Below are 27,770 nucleotides of genomic sequence, written 5' to 3'. Positions count from 1 at the left end.
ACACATTACAAAGGTGAAATTGACAGGTCTTAGCAACTGATAGGATATAGGGGATGAGGGATAGTAAGGACTTGAGGATGACACATAGGTTGTGAGTTTGGAGGACTGGGAGGATGATGGTGCCCTCAATAGTAAAAGGAGTATTTGAAGGGGGTAGGTTTTAGGAGATAAAAATAGTGAGCTCAGTTTTAGATATGTTGAGTTTAAGGTGTCTATTGAACATCCAGTTGTAGATACTGGAGATGTGAGGCTGGAGGTCAGCAGGGTGGTTGGGACAGGATACATAAAATAACTGGAAAGTGTTTTAGAGTTCCATGTCCTGTGGAGGGCATTACTGTTTTATGCTATCATCCCATCATTCTTGTGGCTATCATCATAATTTACATTTATATGACCAAAACAAAACTTTTGTCCTACCTCCCCACCTCCCCAAAACCCACTTCCCAATGTGTCAAACATAGTATTCTTTGAATATAGTGGGTGCTTAATAACCTCTTGCTGAATGAATTCTGATAGCCTGATAATCAAATTCCAGGAAATAATGAAAATCAAAGTCTAACAGCCTGGGCCTTCCATTTATGCCATGTGATCTTGTCAATCCCTACATCTCTTAGTACCCCCTGTGGTGATGTGGCCAAGCCTATGTGCTTTGCTTTGTGAGTGGTTGAAAATGCCAATTTACCTTTAAACTCCAAATTGGCTTGCTTCCTTGGTTTGGAGTCTGTTTGCAGCAACACATTTGTAAAATGTTAAGGGAAAATAAAATAGGCAGGATGATGGGGTGCGAGGAGGGGGGGCGGTGTTGCACTCCTTTCCAAAGAAAGGGCCAGGGAAATGACTATGGGTTAATGCCTAGGCTGAAGCCTGTTTGCAGCACAGGACACCTCTTTGTTCCCCCACACCTGAGCTTCTTCACACTCAGTTTGACAAATTAATTCTACTGCAGTCAGGAATCATTGAATTCAGGTAATTTCTTCCCACCCACTGCATTTCTCATTTCCTGCACAATCACTGCTCTGACTGCCACTGCCCAAACCCTTTAGTGAACTGGCTTAAAGTGAATATAGACCTAGAGGGTCACTTTGACCCAAAACAAGGACTATAAACCACTTTTGCTGCTTGAACTAAAAGCTTTTTCTAATGCAGGGCCCAGGGCAAATTTAAATAATAATTACAATCAGTATTCAGACAATTTAGAGGGAAGACAGGCTGTGTTTATGGAATTAAAACCATTAGATTAAACACACACACACACACACACACACACACACACACACATGAACAACAACAGGCAATCCAGCATTCTCAGATGTATTCATGGTCAATTTAGATCACTATGGACATAAGTCAACATTTAGAGGGACTGAGATGCCCTGAGTCCTTGGAAACTGGTGCTTCCAAGGATGGGTACTAAAAAATTTCATAGCTTACAGGAGTGAGATCTATTAACAGATTCTACCATTCAAGTATATCACTCTCCTTGTCCTTTTCGTCCTGTGGACGTAACAGGAGGGCACATACACTTACACTCAATCCTAGTACTGTTTGTAACAATCTGGTCTATCCAGCCTTTGTCCTCTAGAGCTCCTGATTGCCAGAGGCAACAGCTGATTTTCAATTATCAGCTACGCTTCTAAGGTAAGTTCAGGCCTATAGCCACTACAAGCATGAAATGGACTTGGGTAGGGGTGGAGGGACTGATTATTAAATGGATAAGGTAAGACCCATTTGGTATATATTCGTATTTTTACCTTCCAGGGCTGTGCCTATAGCATTCTTTGACCTGGGCTTTCAAATGCAGATACAATTATGTCACAGGTATCATGTCTCCTACTAGGTATTCTCTTTTCCAACATCTTCAGGCTTGAAAGAACCATCCTGTAAGAATTCTCTATCATCTCCTTCCAAGTCCTCTCTTCTCCATTATATAATCCTCAAGTCTTTTCTTTTATGTGTCCCTTCTGATTTCTCTTCATCATAGGCTCCTTAAGTATTCTTTTGTCTATTATGCATCACCCCCACCCCAATCCTTTTCTCATCCATTATATACTCTCAATTTTTCTTTTTTTCTTTTCTTTCTTTTTTTTTCCTGCACAACATCATAGAGCTAGGGGGTAGAAGGATCCTGTTTCTCCCGTAAGTGTCTCTTTATGGATCTTTTCCCTACTTAAGACTGATCTCATCTCCACTAGCTCATTTCCTCACTTCTTTGAGTGCTTTTAATGAGTAATTTTTGCACTATGGACAGAATGGGCATCAATCAACCATTAGGGAACGGCCCCCACCTTCAACCTGTGTTTGTTCATGGACATACAGATTTTGCTTAAGAAGTATCTCACCAAGAATATATGTTCTTGGAAAAAATACATGAAAAATGACTCCCATGAACATATAACAAATGACATTTTCCAAGGTTTAGGCTCAACTTACATACTAAGCTGAAGAATGAAAGAAGCAGTACTAGGGTGGTTCTGATGTGCAGGATCCCAGCCGAACTGCAGTCCATTTTAGATTTCTTACAGGAACAAACTTGCACTCGGAGCTCTGTGGTGTTAGACAAAGGTGGTGTGCCTGAGTCTGTCACCATGACAGGTAGGTTGTAGTTGGCTTTCTTCATGTTTTGAAGAAGGCTTACCTGGGCATGAGTGTCTGGAAGGAGAGGGACATGAATAAGGAGACTGTGATAGACTTTCTCAAAGAGAAGAACATGATTTAGTAACCTGCTCCTTACATAACAGGCAGCACACTTGTTGTTGGAAATATCAAATTCAGTTCAAACAACATCCAAATATTTATTAAATTTCTACTGTGTGTCAGGCACAAGGGACACAAGTACAAAGAATGACTGAGTTTGAATTGCATTTAAACCACTAAGTCGCCCTTTAGGTCTCCCAGGTTGGCCTCATTTTTACTTTGGATTGCACTTATTTAAGAAATATAAATAGTCACTGCAAGTTGCAGATGAAAATACAACTAAATAAAGGATTTTTCCTGCCTTTGAGTCATATCGATTATATCATTCTTCTTCTCTTAGAATTCTTTTGAGTTTTCTTCCAATGATCCAAACTTTTCCCACCCTTCCAGGTCCAATGCAGGTTCAAAGATATCCTCCCTGGATATACCAGTCCCAATTCTTAAGAAGAAAAACAGCAATCAACTACTGAAATTGTCCTGAAGACACTTTCAAGGGGTCTGCAGAAGGTGAGCTTATCTTGATGAAGATGAGCTTGTATATATATGTATATATATGCATATGTGTGTGTATTTAGTGACAAAAACAAAATAAAACAAACAAAAAACAACAATTATTTTATCTCCCTGTGTAATAGACTGAAAAATATTAAGTAGAAAAGAATAAAAATAGTATAGCAACTTCATCTAGAGTTCTTCCAGAACACCATCAAAAAAGATAAGGATGAGATGGAGGAGGATTGGAATAACCATGAAAACAACAAACAAGAACTCAAATTTATACAGCAATTCAAGTTTTTACCAATTACTTTGATCATAGCAAGCCTTTGAGGTAAGTAGTGAAGGTAGTGCCAGCCCCATTGTACAGATGGGGAAACTGAGACTCAGAGTCTAAATTATTTACCCATGATCTCACAGCTTGGAAAGATATGAGGTAGGACTGAACTCAGGTGTACTGATTCTAAAATCTGTTCTCTTTCCATGATGCTATACCACATTGCCTCTTCCTTTTCCTCATCCTCTCTGATCTTCTGAGCACTTGGGATTTGAATTCCATAATTTATCCCTTATTTATAATACTTGCTTCTTTCCAGAATATGTATCCTATTTTCTCATCAAATGTAAATCACTTGACATCAGAGACTTGTTTTGTATTACTCAACAGCTAACAAAAGGCTCAAAACAATTCAATTAAAAATCATTAGGAGCTTACTGTAAACAACGAGAAATTCTTTATAAATGATGTGCTTGTTTGTGGATGATATTGTGCTGGCTGATATTGTGCAGAAGCATAGCAAGAGCATCCTGGGTGAAATCCACAACTACAGTAAATTATTTGGCTTAACTGTACACACAATAAAAAACCAAAACAACTCAGTGAAAAATATATATTATGCAGACTATAGTGTTGAGTTAAATGGAAAATTTATAGAGTTGTCTGTTAGTATCTATACCTTTGATAGAAATTGAAATTGGATACAGATGTGGGCCCAGAATTAAATAGGAGAAAAAGAAAATAGATTGGACTGTCTACAGGAAACTATAGAAACTTTTTATTGACCTAACACTTTTTTCCAAAATTAATTCCAATATCCCATTAATATTAGGAAAGTAATAGAACACTAGTCAGTTAGATAGTGTAGTGAATAATAATAATAATAATAACAATAATGGTGATGTCATTAACAATTAACAGTAATGATAGCTAACATTTATAGAATGCTTATAGTCCACGGTACTCTGCTAAATGCTTTACAATTATTACCTCACTTGATCCTCACAACAACACAACTAGGGAAGTAGGTGTTACTATTATCTCTTTTTTACAAACAGAAATTAAGTATCTCAGGCAGAATTTGAACTCAGGTTTTCCTGACCCCTGGCCCAGCTCTCTACTACCTAGGTGACTGGACTTAGAGTTAGGAAGATGTAAACTCAAAGTCTGCCTCACTTAATAGCCAAGTCATCCTAGGCAAGTCTCTTAATCTCTCTTAGCTTAGCTTCCTCACCTGGAAAATGGGGACAATATTAACACCTATCTCACAGGCATATTGTGATGATCAAGTATGAAAATGAATGGAAAGAGCTTTGCAAACATTCAAGTACTTTATAAATGTCAGTAACTATTATTATATTAGTGTCTGAGAATTAATAATAAGTACCACCCAGGAAAATAGCAAGGGATATTTTGGGTGTATTCAGGCTGCAACACCTAACACATTATGGAGAATCACAATAATATATAGCAAGAAATTGATGTACTATTGGAAAAAAAGAGGGGCCTATCATGTGGTGCGAGGAATGGGTAACTGTGGGAAGACCTCTGTGTTCTACTTGTATATCTGCAATGGCAAGAGAATGAAAGTCCCCTTGGGTTTCAGTAGACCCCTTGGGCCAACTTATGGGAAGTCAAGGTGAAGACTCTTATCCATGCATGGATTTCTATCTGTATCACTCAATGGAATGTATACAACAGAGAGATATTTAGGGATACACAAAGCATGTAACCACTGCTTGTCGCCAGAGTAAAAAATACCTAATACCAAAACATAGAACCTTTTCATCTATGTGCCCTCCCCCCACCCACTCTCAGACCATTGCAATAAATTCATTAAGAATCTTGTTACCAGTCAAGCCTCATTTATTCACAGTGGGGGAAAAATGGCATGTGACATGTCAGATCTGTAGTTATTTGACCAGGACAGACACCTTCTGGTTATAGTTTTTAGAAATCTTTTCTTGCATTTTTATTCTTTTTTATCACAAGATCAATATCACAGAATTTAGAGTTGGAAGACTATGAAGTCATTGAATATAGTATACCTTATGGTTTCTATTGCACACACACACACACACACACACACATATACATAATGCATGAATTTCAGGAGGTGCTGGAACCAGCTCTCATTGGCTCAGGAGAGGTGATTATTAAATTTTCAGTGTAAGCATTTGCACCTGGCAACTCAGGAAATATTACAAATCAGAGCTTGATTTATTGTTTTGCTGATTGTCTAGAATTTAAAAAGTGATGGAGAAAGTTTTAATAATTTAGATTCAACTTAAAATGGGTAGTTTTACATTTTTTGAGAGCCAATTGTTAAACATTTACCATCACCCCCAATATTATACATAATATGTATATACATAAAATACTAATATGGAATATATATTATATAAATGCATAGTTACATGAATTACATATACTATATAGTTTTGAATCTTGCAAAAACACTTTTTATGCCATTATTTCACTTGATTCTTGCAATTACTCTGTTAAACAAGCCCTCCATTTATAATTATCCCCATTTTATAGATAAAGACACTGAGACTGACAGAGATTAAATGACTAATCCAAGGATAAATGCCAGTTAGTGTCTGAGGCAGATTATAGCTTAGAAGATAAATTCAACCCTTCCTGTTTCTCCAGTGATGTCCGACATTACTGCCTTCCTCACATTGTTTTCAATCCAGCAAATATTAGCCTATTTGCTATTTTACATGCAAGGACTTCGATTTCTCATCTCTGTGCCTTTGATTTAGTTGTGCCTCATACCTATAATGTATTCCCTCCTCAATTCTGCCTCTTGGAATCTCTGGTTTTCTTAAAGATTGAGGTCAACTATGACCTTATACATGAAGCTTTTCCTGATTACCTCAAGTGTTAATGAACCCCCTCCTCAAACCCCTTTGCATTCTTTTTACATTATATATACACACACATTTGTGTATATACATATATAGTTATATTTATATATTTAATAAATTAATATTATATATATATATATATATATATATATATATATATATATATATATATATATATATATGCTGTTCCCAGTTATGAAGCACGAAACACACAGTAAGCACTAAATAAGTGTTTGCCACTTGGTAATTTGAAGCCTCATTAAAATAAAATTGCATTCAAATAAGAAAAAAAAATGAGTTACATCCACTCATGGTGACAACAACAGTCCATCCATGATACCTTGTAAAACCTCTGTTTACAGGCTAATAAATCATTATTTACCTTGGTTGAATCAGGCCATCATCAAAATCAATAAATATATATTAAGGACCTATACTATTGTCTTCAGAAACGATAATAACAGGAGACTCTTTGACTTGGAGTCCATTTGAAATTCTAATTAAAATAGTACACCAGAGTCAATCCAGGCTAGGGAAAGTAAGAGTGAATTATAAGTGTGGAAGGGGAGACTGGAGTATAGCACATCATTTTTTTTTTTGTTTCTTAAGGGAGAGAAAGGGTTATTTCTGGTATAGAGAACAGCCAACAGCTGGCTAGAAATGAGACTCAAGAACCTGACTGAGTGTGATGTATAGTAAGTAACAATGTTTCAGGTGTACAGGGCAAGGTCTTTAGTGCCTCCTTTAAAAGAAATAAATTGTGTGCGGCTTTTGTGTGGGAGAAGGACATGCCTTTGCAAACCATATTACATTGTATTACAGTATAAGGGAGCCTTGCACAGCTGAGTCTCTTTCAAGGACTCAGAACAAAGAAAGGGTTGGGATGACCTACATGGAGGATACAGTAATATGAAGAAAACAGAGCAAAGGAGAAAGGTCAAGAACTCAGAAAGGAAGATTTAGAGAGTGAAAGACAAGGAATTATCAAAGGAAGCCCCTTACCCATAAAGAAGAAACCAACAGAGGCGAAAGTGAACATATTAAAACACTTACGAGTCTGTAAAATAGCCAATGGAAAAAGTTCTAGATTTTTTAACTCAGAGGATTTGATTTAAATTAACTATTTTGCCTTTGTTATCTTGGGCAAGCTAATCCACTTCTGTGGACCTCAGTTTTCTCACATTTTAAATTGAAGCCTTAAACTAAAGCAGGGGTTCTTAACCTCTTTTGTCATGGATCCCTCTGGCAATCTGATGAAGCCTATGGAATCTTTCTCAGGAAAACGTTTTTAAATGCATTACATGAAATACATAAAAATATAAAGCAAACTAAAAGTTGGTGAAAGTAAAGATCTTTCTGTGTTATATAATGTTATGCTGCGATATCAGACAATTCACATATACATATATGTATATTTACACATTTATGTATACATGTAAATGTATATTCATATACATTTACATATTCACCCATATTTGCATATGCAAGCATATTTACATATGCCCCCATACTCGCATATGTGAATTGTTTGCATATGTATACACATATACATGTATACATTTACCGTATGTATGCATATGTATATATAAGATATGCATGTATATATACACATAAACGTATGTATGTGTGTATATATGTAACTATATATAATGTGTATATACATATACACACATATGTGTATATTTTATATATAAACATATCTACTTTACATATATATATATCATATAGACAAATATTCCCATAAACCTTCATAGACCCTCTGAAATCTACGGATCCCTTGACTGTGGACCCCAGGTTAAAATCCACTGGACTAGATAATCTTTCAAGTCCCCTCCAACTTTGTGACCAAGCAGAGGTTTCTTGTGGTGTGTTATATAATCAACTGCTAAATGAAATCAAGGATACATGAATCATACCCATTTCTAGCTCAGAGTAAAACGAGGAAGAGTATGGTGGGGACAAGAGGACATGATAATTGATCTCTGAATAAATCATACAAAGAAACTTTTGGAGTAAGTTATCAGAGGTAATAGGGAAGAGAAGAGTAAGCAAGATAAAATTATTCCAAAAAGATTTATGGTGGTTTATGAAAAGAAAAAAAACGGACAAAGCATAAAGAATCACAATCTTGAGCATACAATCTCTCTGACTGAATAGGCATTTTAAGCCAAAATACATGTAAAATTAGTTAGAAAGTTAAAGTATACAACAATAAAGATTATGATAAAGTCAAGAACTTGAATGGGATAGTAAACATGGTGTGTTGTTTTTATAAAATGCATATATGTAGTATCCAAGCTTAAGTTTAAGTCTGTTTGGTGGTGGGAAAAATCACAAATACAACAACATGTGTTATATGTAAATATTAACCATGATGAAATAGTATTGTAAGGATGGGATCATGTTAGGGTAAGAGCTTGGAGTTCTTCAGGATAAAGACTTGCATAAGGCCAAATAATAATAATCTAATAATAATAAAATGATTACTTATTGGACTTACCATTGATCTTGGAAATTTTCCAGAATTTATCAGAACCAGTTTGTTTATTCAGTTCAAATTTGAATGGATCAGTGTTGGGGTGGAGATCCTTATCTAATGCTCCCAAAATAACCACATTGAGATCTTTGGCATCATCACAGACTTTGGCAAGTGTGGGGTAAATGAGAGGAGCATTGTCATTTACATCTTCCAGTCTTATCTGTAAAGTCCCAGTGCCAGTTGCAGGAGGATCACCTAAAAAGAGGGGGGGAAAGATGCATATAATTTTAGAACTAGTCTTTGTTCCCTAGAAGGGATGGTATATGCCACTATATTTACATAGTCCTTTTGTACAAAACACGATTGACACCTTTAAGTTCGTCATTTCTAAAAGGGGTGGTTAAAGAACGTCAGAAGAGAAAATCCAACAACCAAATCAAGCCTTCATTAAGCACCTATTATGTACAAGATGCTGCACTAGACCCTGGGAACATAAAGGTCAACTCAAAATAATACTTTCCCTTGGGGAGATATTCTACTAAAAGAAATATGTGTGTGTATGTATATGTATTTAAAGCCAATTAAATACAAAAGATATGTAAAGTAAATACAATGCAGGTTCAGGGGAGAAGAAGGGGGAGAGTCAAGAAAGGTTTTGGATAAGAAGTGACAAACAAGTTGAACTTTGAAGAAAATTAGGGATTCCAGGGGATGGAAGGAAAGAAGGAAGGAAGAAGGAAGGAAGGAAAGAAGGAAGGGAATTAGGGATGCCAGGGGACAAAAGAAAGGACGGAAGGAAAGAAGGAAGGAAGGAAGGAAAGAGAGTGTAACACCTGTGGTACTACATCTCAAAAGAGAAATATGGACTGGATGTGTAGATTAGGGAGTCGTGTCTAGAGGGGATGATTAAATCCATTTGGATTGAGGAGATCACTAAAAGATAGTATAAAGATCAGGATTCTCTAAAACTGATCTTTTACCTTTAATATTAGAAACCTTTCCTATAATGTCTATGTCAAAACATTTTAGGTGAATTGGGAAGGGACATAATTACACAGATGAATCATGAAATGTCCCTAATCCCTAAGCTCAATAACCTCAAAATTAAAAAAAAACAAAGCAAATAAACTACCAACCAATAAAAACTGATTTAATAAAGAATACAAATCAATAAAATAAAAGAAAAATGATTATAATTTTCTCTTTGACTTGTTTTTCTATAAAAAAGCTAGTATTTATCTTGTCCTTTAAGATTTGCAAATTGTTCTATACACGTTATCTCATTTGACTCTCATAACAACACTGGTAGGTAGGTGTTATTCTTATCATTTTACATAGGAGGATAATAGGACTGAGGGCCTATTAAGAGATTGCCTTGGTTAATACAGTTAGTATTTGAGGCAAGATTTGAACCAAGATCTTGATTCCAAGTCTACCACTCTGGCCACTGTATCCCCTAACTACTTGCTCCCTTGCCGTCTCCCTGCTTTGTCTATAGAGTGAAGTCAGAGTTAATAACATTGAGGTAACAAATTAGTTGAGTAATATGCAAGTAGGAAGTAAGGCAAGGAGAAAGAAAATTTGATCAGTTGTGGCCTGAGAGCAAAAAGTCTTTCTGCACACTAATTCTTAAAATATGAGGTCCCAAACCTGGGCCCTAAAACCCTGGCAGTATTTACAGGCTTCCTTAGAAGCCTGTCATATAGCACCATTTAGAAATCAAAGCAGATTTCACATGTTGCTATTAGAGCAATCCTTGACATGTAGTCACCTCTTGTATGTGTTGGGCAAGGGTGGTGGTGGTGGAGAGTTTGGTCTGCCCCTGGGGAGTGGATGACTGATGTATAATAGGGCTTATGATTAAAAATGTTTCAGACAATAGGTTGGAGTCAGTTATATAAAGGGAGAAGGTGGAGATGGAGGAGTCAAGATGGCAGAGAAAAAGTAGAGCCTCACCTGAACTTGGAAAATAGATCCAAGAGAGATTATTTAAAAATTATTAGACTACCTGAATGCCATAATCAGAAAAATGGCCTAGACATAATCTTTCACGAAATTATCAAGGAAAACTGAACTGATATTCTAGAACCAGAGGGTAAATAGAAAGTGAAAGACTCTACCACTTACCTCCTCAAAGAGATCACAAAATGCAAACTCCTAGGAATATTATAGCCAAATTCCAGAACTCCCAGGTCAAGGAGAAAACAAGCAGCCAGAAATAAACAACTCAAGTATCATGGAACCACAGTCAAGATTACACAAGATTTAGAAGCTTCTACATCAAAGGATGAGAGACTTAGGATATGATATTCCAGAGGGCAAAGGAACTAGGATTACAACCAAGAATCACCTGTCCAGCAAAACTGAGTATAATCCTCCAGGGGAAAAATGGATATGCAAGAAAATAGAGGATTTTCAAGCATCCTGGATGAAAAGGTCAGAGCTGAACAGAAAATCTGACTAAGACTCAAGAGATGCATAAAAAAGATAAACAGGAAAAGGAAATCTTAAGGGACTTAATAAGGATAAACTGTTTACATCCCTAAATGGGAAGATGATATTTGTAACTCGTAAGAACTTTCTCATCGTTAGGGCAGTTAGAAGGAATATGTATCGACCAAGGGCACAAGTGTGGATTAAAGATGAAGAGATGATATAAAAAATAAACTTAAGGGGTGAGAGAGGAATGTACTGGGAGAAAGAGAAAGGGAGAGGTAGAATGGGGTAAATTATCTCACAAAAAGGGGCAGGAAAAAGCTTTTACAGTGGATGGGAGGAGTGGAGAGGTGAGGGGGAGCAAGTGAACCTTATTCTCATCAGAATTGGCTCCAAGAGGAAATAACATACTCACTCAATTAGGTATAGAAATCTATCTTCCCTATAGGAAAGTAGGAGCAGAAGGGGATAAGAGAACTGAGGGGAGGGGGGGTGGTAGATAAGAGGGAAGATTGGGGAGGGTGTAGTCAGAAGCAAAATGCTTTTGAGGAGGGACAGGGTGAAAGGAGAGAGAGAACAGAATAAATGGCAGGAGGGATATGATGGAGGGAAATGCCATTAGCAATAGTAATTATGAAAAAAAAATAGAAGCAAGTTTCTCTGATAAAGGCCTCATTTCTCAAACATATAGAGAACTGAGTCATATTTAAAAACTCAGAGTCATTCCCCAATTGAGAAATGATCAAAAGATATGGACATGTTTCAACTGAAGTAATCAAAACTATCTGTGGCCATATGGAAAAATAAGTCTAATTCAGTAATGATGGGACAAATGCAAATTAAAACATTTCTGAGGTACTACTTCATATTTATTAGATTGACTAATAGGTCAGAAAAGGAAAATGATGGATGGTGGAGGGGATGTGGGAAAACTGAGACATTAATGCACCATTGGTGGAATTGTGAACTGATTCAGCCATTCTATAGAGCAATTTGAGTGATGTCCAAAAGGCTATAAAATCATGCATATCCTTTGACCCAGAAATATCGCTACTAGGTCTGTGTCACAAAGGAGATAAAAATTTTAAAAAGGAAAAGGAGATGTATGTACAAAAATATTTATAGCTACTCTTTTCTGGTGGCAAAGAACTAAAAATTAAGGGGCTGCCCATTAATTGGGCAATGGCTGAACAAATTGTGGTACGTGATTATGATGGATACTATTGTGCTATAAGAAATAATGAGCAGTGTGCTCTCAGAAAAACCTGGAAAGACTTACATGACCTGATGCAAAGTGAAATGTATTGTGTTCAAAGTAATAGCAATATTGTAAGACGATCAGCTGCGAATGACTTAGCTATTCTCCGCAATACAATGATCCAAGACTACTCTAAAGGATTTATAATGAAAAAATGTTATCCCTCCACAAAGAAAGAACTGATGGTTTCTGAATACAGATACTTTATTTTTCTTGAGGTTTTATTTTTTGTCTAGGTTTCCTTTTACAACATGACTAGTATGGAAACATTTTGCATTACTACATAGGTATAACCTATATTGAATTGCTTGCCTTATTGGTGAGGGTGGGGAAGGAGGAAGAGAGAGAATTTGGAACTCAAAATTTTAAAAATGAGTGTTAAAAATTACTTTTACATATAACTGCAGAAAAATAAAATACTAAATAATTTTTTTAAAAAATAAAAATTTTTCTGCCAAAAACAAAACTAAGGGAGAAAAGCATAATAGAACTATTCTGTTCATTATAAAGATAGCTAGAATGAGCTCATAAACTGGCTGGCTCTGTGAGGATAATAGGGCAGCCAAGTGATCACTGAAGATGATTTGATCTAGTAACCTTGGAAGGGAAGTGATTTGTTCATAGACTCACAGCTAATTAATGTCCGTGTTGGAATTTGAACCCAAGCTGCCTGACTCAAAGTTAGGTTTGCTTTATACTGCAATGCAACAGTACTTCAGGAAGCAGTTATGGCTCCTTCACCTGGTATGTCTTTGTTTTAAAGGCTTGTCACTTTCCCCATATGTGAGATGGAGTGGGAAGCAGATTAGATGACAGCTAAAGCCCCTTCTAGCTTCAAGCCCTTTGCTCCTATAAAAAGAAGGCTTAGGATGTATGTGTGTGTTTGCCCTTCTCTAGGTCCTCTCTTAGCATTTTCCTGGGAGACCTTGAGTCCTTTGGGTAATGGTATATCCTCCCCTACTCCATCCTACTTCCCATACCCACTGCTAGAGCCTCTCATTTGACATTATCTTCCATTTACTCTGTATATATCTTTTATGTATATGGTTGGTTGTCTTCCCCATTAGAATTCAAGGCAGGTCAGGGACTATTTTTGTCTTTCTCTGTATCCCTAGTGTTTAGCATAATGCCCAGCATATATTAAATATCCAATAAGTGCTTGTTGATTTACTGACTGAACACCATCCAGGTCAGAATCAGACCTTGAATACTATTACTCCATTCTAGACCGCATCCCTGAAGCTGACCCTAGAGTTCTCCATCCTTTGGATACATCCTTTGGATCCTTTGTTTTGCATGTTTGTGTAAGGGCAAGCAAAATGGGACTTTTTGCTGTTTTTTTTTTCTTTTGGAGTGCTTCTCAACACTCAGGCAATCAAGTGCCTTTGATTGAGTCTCACCTTTGTTTCAACTAAGAGTCTTTGTTTGAATCAAGAGTCTTTGATGACCTGCTTAAGTCACAAGAAAGACTAAGTCACATGAGTTTGAATCACATGGTTATGACACTCTCTAACTCTGAAGAAGCATGTATATTCTCTGAGCTTTACATTTTGCTTTGGGGACTCACTATTTGAAGAGTGGTGGTGTGATTTGGCTAGACGAGAGTCTAAGTAGCCATTGAGGACTGCCCCCAGCTTTGAAAATACAGTGTTGGTGCTTCTCTCTCTGAGAACTATGTATGTATTGCTATGGACAGATAGAAGCCCTGTCTGCTAATTTGTGTTATTTGCTCTGTTTATATACTTTCTGCTTGTAATTTCTGTTTGTGTTTGCTCTGAAGTTCCAGGTGCTGAGTTTTTCCTCTGAACTAAGTGAATAATATATGTATATTTAATTAAAGTGAGATTGTAAAGCCCTTAAAGTTGCCTTCCTAAGAAAAGCAGATCGAAGAACCTGTGCTAGCAGCCCTCCTATGTTCTGGTGTTGTTGACCTTACATCTCCACAGCAGCTGCAAGAAGCATTGTTGTTACAGTTTGGTACAAGAATGAGAACTAGGAGCCAGGGGGGACAGATTTCTTTTTCTCAGAGTTTTTGATGGCTGAGTCTCAGTATTAGCTCAATTAAAGTCATGTTTATAAAATCAGCAACCACTTGAGACTCTGTATTTGTAATTCTAAAACATAAAAAAAGAAATAAGGGAAATCCAAATTTTCTAGAATGTTTAAATTGAGTACTCAGATTAATTGAGAGCTCCTCAAATTAATTGAGTTCCTCTTAGTTTAATTAGTATTTCTTAGTTGTGGAGGGAGGGAAGCAATAAGATCAGAATAGACAATGTCAGCAGACTCACTGGGAAAATGTATTGGTGGAGTTCATTGAATACTGTACATTCCAATTGGTATATGCAATGTCTATGCATAGTAGACAGAGATTGGACCCATCTTTCCATTGCTTTAGGGAGCTCCCAAATGAGAAAATTCACCCTACCAATGCAGGCCATCATCTTCGCTTTAATTGATAATTCTAGAATGGTACTCACAGCTCCGAGATAGGTGAATAACCAGGGTCACACAGTTAGTATGTGTCTGAGGTAGGACTTGAACCCAGGTCTTCCTTCTTTTGAAGCCAGATATCTATCTACTATACCATACTGCCTCTCTGTATGTATATATGTATACATATATAATACATATTTTTAAGTATTCATGTATGTTTCTAGATATATATGTGTGTATATATATATGCATATATATGTATATATATGTATATATGTGTGTGTATGTGTGTGTGTGTGTATGTGTGTGTGTGTGTGTATATGCAGCTAAGTTTTAGTGTATAGAGCCCCAAGCCTGGTGTCAAGAAGACCTGAGTTCAAATCTAGTTTTAGACACATACTGGCTGTGTGACCATGGGCAAGTGACTTACACTCTGTTTGCTACAGTTTCCTAAACTGTAAAATGGGGATAATAATAGTGCCTACTTACTAGGGTGGTTTTAAGGATCAAATAAAATTATTATTGTAAATCTTAGCACAGGGCCTAGTATTTAGCTATAGGTGCCATACACATGTTAACCATTATTATTATTAATTATTACTTTACGCACATATATACATACCTGTTTTGGGGAGAATCAGGGTTGAGTGACTTGCCCAAGGGCACATGGCTAGTAAGTGTCTGAGGCTAGATTTGAACTCAGACACTGTTGACTCCAGGGCCAGTGCTCTATCCACTGCACCACCTAACTTCCTGTTACACACATTTATGTGTGTAATATATATATATATATATATATATATATATATATATATATATATATATATATATATATATATATATATAGATGTGTGTGTGTGTGCTTAACTAAAGTCTCACTCTGATGCCTCACTGTGCTACAGAAGAAGCCTTTCACTCTCAAATACTTTTTGGACAGAGGTCAAGTTTTGGTAGATCCTACCACATTGCAAAAGCTTCCAGTATGGCATCAACTTTTGGCCTATACTTCTATCTTTCAGTGACCAACCTAGGTAGGCTTGGAGCAGTTCTTCACTAGGTTGGCTTTAAGGCAATAAAAATTTCCAGATCCCAGAAACTCTCCAAGACTGACCACCTAGTTAAAGAGGAGTTGTAACCCACCTGCAGCACTGAAATGACGAAATTACAGAATCCTGAAACATTAAATGTATACAAATACATGCATATACAGGGGAAGTAATGTGCTACAATGGGAAGAACACTGGTTGTGCGCTCAGAGGGCCTTAGTTCAAATCCTGATTCTAATACTACCAGTGAAACCTTGAGCAAATCATTGAACTTCCCTGGGCTTTAGTTTGCACATTTGTAAAATGAGGGGGTTGATCCAGACAGCCAGACCAACTCTAAGATTCCTTTCTGCTTGAGATCTAAGAATGTATGCCATGTAGGCAAATATTTGAATACTGGAAGAATCTGTGAATTCATCAGTGTGCAGAACTATTGACTTATAATCTCAGTCCAGAAAAGTCACAAGGAATTTCCTGAAGTCTGTAGAGTTTATGTGATTTGTACAGGGTCTCATAGCCAATAAATGGAAGAACCAGCAATTAAACCCATTTACCATGACTTCAAGTCATGGTAGAACTCTATCCTCTCTTTCAAGCAATCTTTACAAATAGGTAAAAAGACAACAAGAAAAACACCCAAGACTTTCCCTTCTCTTGTCAAACAAGTGACAGTAATACATCATGATCTTTTTGGGAGAGACAGGGCAATTGGGGTTAAGTAACTTGCCCAAGGTCGCACAGCTTGTACATGTGCCAAGTGTCTGAGGCTGGATTTGAACTCAGGTCCTCCTGACTCCAGGGCCAGTGCTCTACTCACTGCACCACCTAGCTGCCCCAATCATGATTAAACATCAGAGGAATGTCAAATCTATCGTTTATAATGACATGTTGAGGAAGTGTTGTTGCATAGCCTGAAGAAGGGATGACTCATGGGTTACATGAGATAACCGTGCTCCAAAATTCAAAGGGCTGTTATGTGGAAATGATATTGATTTGTTGTGTTTCATCCCAAAATTAAATGGTAAGATTATAGGTGAAAATCTCAAAAGAGGCACATTTAAGTGAGTTTCCCTTCACTGATAGTCTTCAAGCAGGGGCTGAATGATAAGTTGGTTTGTATGTTGGAGTGAGCATTCTTTTTCAGGTATGGTTGGGAATGAAAGGTTGCTGTGGTCCCTTTCATGCTTGAAATTCTGTGATTCTCTGAACACATGGTCAAATGGTGACACCTCATCTATTTAGTCACATTAAGAAAATAAAAGAACTGCATGGCGGCTGCTGGTAGCATTTCCCTCAGCATGAGTATTTGGATTGAATTCACTTTAATGAAAAATAAATTATTTTTCACTTTTTACTGGACTAATTGAATTTTCAGTAAGAATCTAATACATTTTTCATTTTCAATATATTAAAATAAATTCATGCAGCAGAAGAGATGAAAAGCATTTGCGTATCTGAAATACGACTGTAAGTTAGCCTTTCCTGAACTTAATTAAATGGCTATCTTTAATTTTCATAGGATCATATAAGCTGGAGTTAGAATGGACTTTTGTGATCATCTTGCTCAGCTCTCATTTTATAGAGGAAGAAATTGAACCCCACAAAGGGGAAATGATTTGCCTATCACAACACAAGTGGTAAATAGGAGAACCAGGTTTAGAACCTATTTTCCACAACTCCAATTTCAATATTCTTTACATGACAATACATTATGACTCCAATATGCTAATATTTTATAACCTATAATTCACTCAATCTGTAGTGCTGGCAGTTTGAGTTCTCATTTCTCTGCCCCTATTAATGGCATGGTTTATTTGCATGTATAAAATTGTAAGGAGAAATAAGAAAGAAAACATCTAGTTATTATCCATGAAACATATTGGGTGAGAGAATCAGGCCACAAAAAATTCTTGGTAGGCTAGAATGGAGGGTAAAATCTAAGACAGATGAATGCAAGATGTATTTTAAAAATTAACTTCACAAGGAGAAGATAGAGGAGACCTATCTTGAAGTTAAGGTAAAATGCATCTGGAAGTTTTAATAGAATGCAGACTCCATGTCAGTCAGCAGTGTGATTTGGTATCCACAAAGTCAACATAATATTAGATTAAATTGAGTTATAGTGTCTAGAATAAGGAAGGCAACAGAGTCATTGTCCTTAGGTCAATAAGAGCATACTAAAGCATTTTGTAATCTTCTGGGAACCCCATATTAGGGAAAAGAAAGGAATATGGTTTTATATTGAGCTTATTATGTGCTAAGCACTTCTTACGTATATAATGACATTTGTTCCTCATAACAACCCTGTGAGATAGGTGTTATTACTGCCTTTATTTTACAGATGAGGAAACTGAGGCAAACAGAGGTTAAGTGACTTGCCAGGGTCATACAGCTAGGAAGTGTTGAAGCCAGATTTGAACTCAGGTCTTCCTAACTCCTGGCCCAGAATTCTATCCACCGAACCATCATCTCTCTTTCTCTTTATTTCTCTGCCTAAACATATATTCATATACACATATACAGATATACTTATGTATATATGTACATATTTCTGCATGTGTCTGTATACACAGAAGAGAATTCAAGTTGGGTCTTAAAGGAAGCCAGAGAAGGATAATAGTTTATTAATAAATGGTTGTTCAATTCAATTCAATAAAAGGTTCCATTTTCTCTACATATGTATTCTCTTAAAAGAATTTAGAAGGTGTACACTATGGCAATATTAGAAAGAAGCCTAAATGCAGATGAAAATTGTATACATAAAGTTATGTATACACATAGATATGGATGAGTATATGCTATAAAGAAAGAATAAAGGCAAATATCCAGAGAAAGAAAAAATGTATTTCCAGTTTCACGAATCAGTTTCCTTTTCTGCCTTTGTTATGAAAGACTGTCATGAGCTTTAGCAGGATTGTATGTCTTGAGCACAAATGTCAGTAAAGTGTTTACTGAACTTCAGTCTCTTCAGTAGAACAGAAGAGGTGTTAAATACTGATATACTTGTGAAATTCAAATATACCATTTAAACAGAAAATGCGAAGATAAACAGAAACCTAATTAATTTGCTAATTAGTCTTCCTTGAAGTACGTATTAGCCCCATGTGTAGTATATACATATATCTCAGAGAAAGCACAGTTTATATGATGAAATCTACTGTTTGATGGTAGACAATATGACTCTAAGTGTAGTAAGAGGCAATAAACATTCTTTTCATTTACATGGCAGGTTAATGTACTATTTGTAAAGAAAAAGAACAGATGGAAAGAACATGCAGCCTCTAGCAAATTCCAAAGAGACATTTTCCCAAAAGAAACCTACCACCTACTCAACATGGCTGTTCACATAGTTACCACAAAAATGTTTTGAGGAAAACAAAAATAAAGAAAACAATCAAACACAAAATGAAAGTTGTGTACCATTAGCACATTGATGATAGCTGGCTCACAATTCACCCATAAAAATAAGCATGGTCTCTGAAACTTAAGCTCCATTGATAAGAAATGGCATCAGGCTGTTAGTCTACTTATCTGGCTATGCCTCTTTTTATTTCTTGGTTCTATTGTCAAACAAATATTTCTGTTTTAATTGGCATGAGTCTGAGAAAAAGAAAATTGTGTGGAAGAGTGATACAAATGAATAGCAGGGATACAAATTCTCAGAAGCATTTTGATGAGTATATTTTAATACACATATGTGTACAAAAATATGTTTGTATATATGTATGAGTTGTATATGTGCATATATACATATACATACATATACATATATATACATACATATATATATATATATATATATATATATATATATATATATATATATATATATATACACATACACAGAGAGAGAGAGAGAGTTTGGATTTATAGATCTTGCTGGATGTATAATTAAGGATGATTATCTTGTTAATGAAAACAGCTACTGAAATCCTCAGGGTACTTTGCAAAGGTTGTATCTGACATTTGACTTATTTTTACTGCTATTTATCTGAGTTTTCTCTTTTTTCATGACATCTAACCACTATTTCTTAACCTTCCTAGCCTGTGTCAATGATACCTTTCTCTTCACCTTTGGTCTTGACTACACTAATGGCCCATCAATAAGGGCAGCTCCTTCCTTCTAGAATATCCCCTTCAGATCTATTGCTGCTTCTCTTCTGAATCCTGGCACCAATCCTACACAAGGTAAGTTTTTCCTATGACTCATCCTCTGCTCCGAAGTAAGTGTAAAATGTAGAAAAATGAAACTAGTTAATGAGGTCAAGTGATAATACACTTGCTCAGAGGGACCCTAAGCTAGTGAGTTTTTCTTTCTCCTATGGCTTTCCTCAATTTAGAGCACCTCATGCTGCTGTCCACTCAGTACCAGAATCACCCACATTTCCTACAGTCATGAAAAGCTCAATGGGATGTTAAATGGCAAGTTGCCAAGATTTTTACTGGCATATAAACACATCAAAACACAATTTCAAATGAGAAATGAAAGTTTGCAGGGAGGATGTTGGAAAGCAATACATATTCAAAACTTTCTGCTTGGGAGAGGTAATAGATAATTCTGCCTCCATCTCAGTTTTCTCTAGCAATCTTCTCTACTGGAAATACAAAATCTCATGTAATACTTCACACAGAATATTCCCTCAGATGAATCAAGAAAGAGCAAGCAAAAACACTAACATTTGTCCACATATAGAATCCTAGATTCTTGGCTTCAATGACATCTAAAAGGGCATTTAGTCTGAATCCTACCTAAACAAAAAATCTTATATACCACATCTCCAAGAAGGACTTATTCAGCTTCTTTTTAGTGGTAGCTAATGCTAGAAACCTTCCTGAACCAAGTATTGTCTCTTGAAGTAATCCATTTCACATTTGGAGGGTTCTAATTATTAAGAACTTTTATTTCCTGAAAGCAAGTCCAAATTTGCCTTCCCTCTCATGCGATTTTCCATCTACCATATGTGGTACATATTTTATATGTACATACTTGTTTGCATCTTTTCTAAACCATTAGAATGTGGATTCCTTGAGGGTAGAAATTATTTTTGTTTTTCTTTGTAACACCTGGAGCAGTCTCCAGCATACGATAAACACTTAATGCTTGCCTGCCTACCTGACTCCTTGTGATTTCCACTCATTATTCTTATTTATGTTCTCTTGCACCAAGATAAATAAGTTCTATTCCTTTCCCACATGACTATCCTTCAAATGCTTGATGACATATGAAGTACCATCCCATAAGTTTTCTCTTTTTCTGTTAAACATCCCTACTTTCTTCAACTAATTCTTATACTGCATAGTTTCAAATCTTACTACCTTGGTCAAGTACCTCTGCAAATATATTTTTTTTATCAATGTCTTTTCTAAAATGTGTCTGGAAGAATTTCAGGGAAAACTGGAAAGGAGAATGACAAAAATTAGATTTAGATTAAATTTAAAATTGTTGTGTGACTTGGATATCAAATGGAAGAATGAGATCAGGTAGGCATCATTGATGCCTTCACATCAATGTCCAGGAGATAAATTCTCAACCAAATAAGAAATAGAAGCAATAACAACAGAAAAAAAACATGCTTTTGCTTACAAGATATATGAAAAACATTTTAAAGAAAAAATCAAAATGAATTAGAATAAAAAGAGAAGTGGTTCATTGTAGAAAATATTTATTACAAATATCTCTGATAAGTTTTTGATATTCAAGCTATATAAGCAACAAATAGAAATATATATACATACATATATATACATATATATATATAACATGCACATATATCATAAACATGCCATATATCTGTATATATACATATATGTATATATGTGTAGATCTTTCTATCAAGAAATACAGAGGAGAAAAGTCATTACCTAACATATCAAAGGCTATAAAAACAGTTTCCAAAAGAATTACAAACTATCATACAAAATCTTTTTCTAAAATAATAATATTAAGAGAAATAAAAATTAGGACAACTTTGACATTTTGCTTTGTACTTGCAAGATGAAAAAAGATCAGCACAATCATTATTAAATGAATTGTGGAAAGATGGGCACATTGTACTGTTTGGATAACTGTGGATTGGTCCAAACATTGTATAAAGCAATTTAGAATTCTTTTAAAACAAGACAAAAAATGGTCATACCCTTTAACCTTGAATATGAATTTCTATACAACTCAAGAAAATGAAAGAACTAAGAGTCATATATTTCAAAAGATTTATTTGCAGTACTTTTTAAAGTAGTAAAGAAAAATAAAGTAGATGCCCATAAGTTGGGCAATGTAAAGTAAGTTTAAATATATAAATATAATGAAATGGTATTAAGCTGTAAGAAGCGATAAATATGATGAACACAAAGAAGCATGGGAAGATTTATCAAATTGATGCAAAGTGAAGTAAGCAGAGCCAGGAAAACAATGTATACAATGACCCCAACGATGTGAATCACACCTACAATAAATAGTAAGAAGAGCAAAAATAAAATTAAAACTGAATGTTATAAAATGTATAATGACCAAGCCTGGCCCCAAAGAAGAGATGATAAAAGGAAGTTTCTTCCTTCTTTATAGAGGTAGAAGACTATGAGTGTGGGATGTGAAAGTAAATGCCTATCATATGCCAAATATTTTAAGTGCTTTACAAATATGAGCTCATTTGATCTTAACAATAACCCTGGGAGGTAGGTGCTAGTATTATTATTCCTTTTTAACAGTTGAGGAAACAGAGGTTAAGTGACTTGGCTAATGTTATGTTTCTAGTAAGTGTCTAGAATTGAATTTTCCTCAGCTATTCCTGACTCTCAGGGTGGCTGAGAGAGACAGACAGAAAGAGAAAGAGACAGAGAGGGAGGTGAGAGAGACAGAGACAGAGACAGAGAGAAACAGAGACAGACAGAGACAGAGAGAGACAGATTCAGAGAATGTAAAAAAAACCCAAAAGATGTCAAGAAAAACAAATTCCTTCAGCTCAGGGACCATTTTGCTTTTCTTGCCTAGTTGCTTTTTGTTTGTTTGTTTTTGTACCACTGGAAGCTATTATAGTTCCTGGTAAATAGTAAATATTTAGTAAAGGCTCATTGATTTGATTTTTAAAAAATCGATCTGGACTGAATACAATATTTCTACTGTGGTTTGACCAGGGCAAAATATAGTAGAATTATAAGTTCCCTTATTCTAGATGCTATGATTCAATTAATATATCTTAAGTCTTAGCACCCCTTTTCAGGAGCATATCACATTATGATCTAATAACCTCCTTTGTGCTTCATGAGAGCAGGGAATATTCCAATTTTGCCTTTTTATGCCCAACATCTGCCACACAGTAGGAGTTCAATAAATTTTGATTAGTTTGGTTGATGGTTCTCATTGCCCTTATGATGTTTGTCATCTGGTTGTGGTTGTGATGATTACCATGCTACGGCCTGTTCGGATTCATCATGTTATTTTCCATTGTCCTTTGGGTTTCTTATAATTCTAATGTTGAAAAATTGCATTCTATGAATCATTGAGGTATACCATAATGACAACAAAAATATACATCTGTAGAGTGATTTAAGTTCTACAAATCAATTTCTTTCAGAATATTGGTGTCATGAAATATATTTTTGCAGGGGTGATCATAAAAAGCAGTGGGCAATTTCACAAGAATGATCCCAGAAAATTTATTATTTCTACTCAGCTTTAAAACTAGACTACTGTGATTTTGCAATTCTTGTCCTAATTGTAGGTCTACCTACCTATCATCTATCTATCTATCTATCTATCTATCTATCTATCTATCTATCTATCTACCTACCTACATATCTACCTATCATCTATCTATCTATTTATCATCCAGCTGTCATATATTCATTCATCATCTATCTCTCTATAATCTACCATCTGTCCATCTATCTATTCATCCATCAATCCAGCCAACTATTTCTCAATCTGTAACCTATCTATCCATTTGGCTATCTATATTAATGGACTACCCTGATAGGCTGCCTTGCCAACTGTCTTTTCCATATGCTTTGTTTTGTTCCATGTGGGAGATTAGATCAGTTCCTTTTGCTTTTTGGTGACTCAAGTGGGGAAACTTCATAGTGTTCCAGTGCTACATGTGATTAGTACCACATCATGCACGAATAGAATTTGTCATGTTGGCCACACATAGGAAACTTTTTATGTGTTTGAACTTTATTCAGGATATTTTCTATAGCATTACTTTAGCTGAACCCGTACATCTTTCTATTGCTTTTATTCAATCATTCAATTCCACACTTCAATGGACTCATAATCAGGACTTATTATGTACAACATAATGGATTGGTTTTAGCAAATCTTTGAAGACCATATCACTGTGACCTTCTTCAGGAAGCTCACCTGATCTCCCTAACTTGTAATATTTGTACAACACTATAAATAGAAGCAAAGATATTTAGAGGGGAAAGGATGGATGGTCATCATAGCCCAAAAAATAATCTGCCTTGGTGTGGAGCATCATCAGGCAAGAATGTGGTCTTTTTAAAGGCTGTTGAGTGGGAGGACAGACTCCAAAAGAAGTATATCATGGCACTGGCTCCCAGGAAGGAATAGCTGCTTTACGTTATAGCCAATATCATCATTATAGGGCAAAGCTCCATTCACCCTATGGTATTTAGGTACAGTTCTGCAAACTTATCCAAGCTATGTAGTAATACAGTATTTTGTATTTTAATTATGTGTATATGTCTTCCTTTCTAATAAATTGTAAACTCAATGACAGAAAAGATTAGGTCTTACTAATTTTTGTATCTTCCCCAGTTCCAAGGAGCACACAGTGCTAATTGTTTGTTGCAAATGTTTGTTGAGATGAATTTAATTGAATTGATTTCTTTCATCTTGTCATCTGTGAAATTCCTCAATTGATCTTCCTGTGTACTTAAAAAAATCAGAACTGGCATTTCACTGGTATAAGGAACTTGCGGTTAAGAATTAATTTCCCTTGCAGATCAGCGCCTTCTCAGGTACTTATTTTAAGAATGTTGTCTGGGACACTAAAAAGTAAGTGACTTGCTGAATCAAATACATACAGTATTTGACAGATGGGACTTAAATCTGGGTCACCCAGTACAAAGTATGAGAAAATTTGTCACTATTTCCACTAATTTCTAGTACTGCTTATCACATCTTTCCTATTAGAATGTAAGCTCTCCATAGGTAGGAATATACACCCCTCCCATGCAGTACTTAGACTTTAGGGATGTGCGTGCATGTGTGGGTGTGTGTGTGTGTCTGTGTCTGTGTCTGTGTATGTGTGTGAGCATGTGTGCACTTTATGGATTTTTAGAATCTACTCATGAGTGGTCAAATGACTGATATCTACTAATTCCCAATAAGGAATGCTCATCTTCATTGCTTTACTTCAACATTTTATTGTCATGAGTGTTGTCAAAAAATGAAAGATGTAAGAGTCATTAATCAATCCTTTTGTATGTTGTCCAGTTGGAGAACAATTGTTTATAACTCAATAGCATGTTTTGAGGGAGGGAGGAGGTAAGAGATGGACATAGCTGCCCTACCAATTCTTTTTTTTTTGTAAAATGGATGAATTTGAACAGTCAACATAACCCTAAGTGATTGAGACTGACAAAGAAATTGGCTGAAAATAGGGTCAGGTGACATTAGGGCTATGATTCAATGTTCAAAGTCAGGTGTAGAAGATGGGTAATTGGTATGCTCACATTCCAAAAATGCTTTCAGGATACACAAATACATCTGAAAACAAAAAAGCAGGTTCCATTTTTTTATGGAATTACAGAGTGGTTTGCCTACCTTGCATTTCATGCTATGGTTAGAAATGTAGCCTTATCATTAAGAAGAAACCAAAGGACATAAGGAATGAATCCTATTTCTTTTCTAAAGCAGGCAGCTCCCCATAAAAGGCATGGATAGGCTAAGAGAGATCTTTGGAAAGTTTTAATTTCTGCTTGTAATACCTATAACTGTGGAAAAGAAAATCATGCAATTCCCTAGAATCAAATCCACAAAATAATAGCAGCAATAACACCAATAGCTAACATTTAAGTTTGCAAAGCACTTTCAAGATGCTCCCTCATTTTATTTTTATAATAATGCTGGGAGTTAGTTCCAATTGTTATCCTAATTTTATAGATAAAAAAGAAAAGAGATAGAGGTTACTTCACTTGAGTATGGACACAGAACTAGTAAGTCTCTGAGCAGGATTCAAACCCAGTTCTTCCTGACATTAAGTTTAGAGTTTTATCCATTATTCCACCTAAAATGAGTGCATTTGGAGACTAAGAATGGCCATGATTCCTCTTTTATAAGACAGCTAAAAGTATTCTGGCTAGCTGACTTGAATTTGGTACCAATGATCACCATGGGTGACATTTTAGCACAATGATCCTTCTATTTTTCATAATTAATTGGTTTTGTTTAAGGTGCCTGACTATGCTGGCCATAGGGGGCCCTTAATGTTATGATTAACATTAAATGGGCTAATATGCAGTAATGCAGGAGAAAAGCTGCACAGTCAGTGAGGACTCCCCTGGAGAGTGATATCCTAGATGTCTGCTCCTACATTGTCAGTAATGGTTTACATATACAGTGAAATGAGAGTCCCAGAATAAGAGAATCAACATTTTATAAAGCAAAGAACAGCGGCAAATCATAGAATCTGAGTTTTAGAAGCAGCTGGTGGTGTGGTAGATAGAGCTCTGAACCTGGAGTCAAGAAAATCTGAGTTCAAATCCAGTCTCTGATATTTACTACTCAACTATAAAATTGGTATAATAATAGCACCTGCCTCCCAGTATTGTTGTGAGGATCAAATAAGATAATATTTTTTAAAGATCTTAACATAGAGCCTGGCACACAGTAGGTGCTGCATAAATGCTTATTTTCTGTTTCCTTTTAATCTAAGTTCTGATAGTAACTGATTATGGGATCTCAGGCAAATCATTTGCCATTTTTTGACCTGAATTTCTGTATCTGATCTGTGAGTCTCCTTCCAAGGTCATATGTTCCATGACTTTATGAAGAGAAGAGCCTTGAGTATTGTGATTTTCCTCCTGAGGATACTTGGGATGAGCTCAAAGAAGAGCAGCAGGCAGAAACACACATAATGTCACTTCTGGAAGGGATCTTAGAGGACATCTCTTTTGATCTATATCTTCAGCCCACTTGGCAAGTGTGAATCAGGTCTTTGCTTGAAGACCACAAATAAATGGTAAGTCAATACTTTTATGAAAAGGCAGACTACTGCACATTTCCAGTTCTAATTGCTATCATTTTTTTTCCTCACCTCAAGTGTACCTCCCTGTAACTTCTGCTCCTGGCTCCCAGTTCTGGCCTTTGTAGTCAAAAAACCTAGTCTAATTCCTCTTTCACATAATAGTTCTTCAAATATTCTAAATTGCTTTAAGACCAAGGCTCAAGTCTTTTCTTTTATAGGCTAAACATTCCTAATTCCTTCAGTGATTCTCCTGTGGTATAAACTTGAGGCCTATCACCCTCCTGGCTGCCCACCTCTGGATGGTCTCTGTAAAAGCTTGTGCCTATAACTGAACATAATACTCTTGATTCAGTCTGAGCAGAGCAGAGTACAGTGAGACTAATATCTCCCCTCCCCACCTCAAGTAAATGCAGATTAAGTTTTCCTTAGAATTCTTGTCATTCAGATTATACTGCTTCTTTACACAGAGGTACTTCCATCCCTGTCTTGGAAGTGACTTTTTTAGCAAAATGGTTATGACAGTTCTACAGGCATTAATGGTATCAATACTTCACAGAATTTATTCA

At 35.9% G+C, this 27,770-nt stretch overlaps 1 protein-coding gene across 1 annotated transcript in view; it reads right to left on the bottom strand.

Moving 5' to 3' along the window:
* CDH13 (cadherin 13) overlaps window positions 1-27,770 on the bottom strand; it is a 1,345,123-nt gene that overhangs the window by 10,281 nt on the left and 1,307,072 nt on the right. The window contains exons 12-13 of the mRNA XM_036749176.1: window positions 8,840-9,073; window positions 2,431-2,649 (exon numbers count right to left, since the gene is read on the bottom strand). Of these exons, the coding sequence (XP_036605071.1) occupies window positions 2,431-2,649; window positions 8,840-9,073 (453 nt within the window). The remainder of the gene's footprint in view (window positions 1-2,430; window positions 2,650-8,839; window positions 9,074-27,770) is intronic.

The sequence above is a fragment of the Trichosurus vulpecula genome, chromosome 3 (assembly GCF_011100635.1).
Source record: "Trichosurus vulpecula isolate mTriVul1 chromosome 3, mTriVul1.pri, whole genome shotgun sequence".
NCBI classification, from domain to species: Eukaryota; Metazoa; Chordata; class Mammalia; order Diprotodontia; family Phalangeridae; genus Trichosurus; species Trichosurus vulpecula.
Note: the sequence above shows the minus strand (reverse complement) of the source record. Positions and strands in the feature narration are given on the sequence as shown.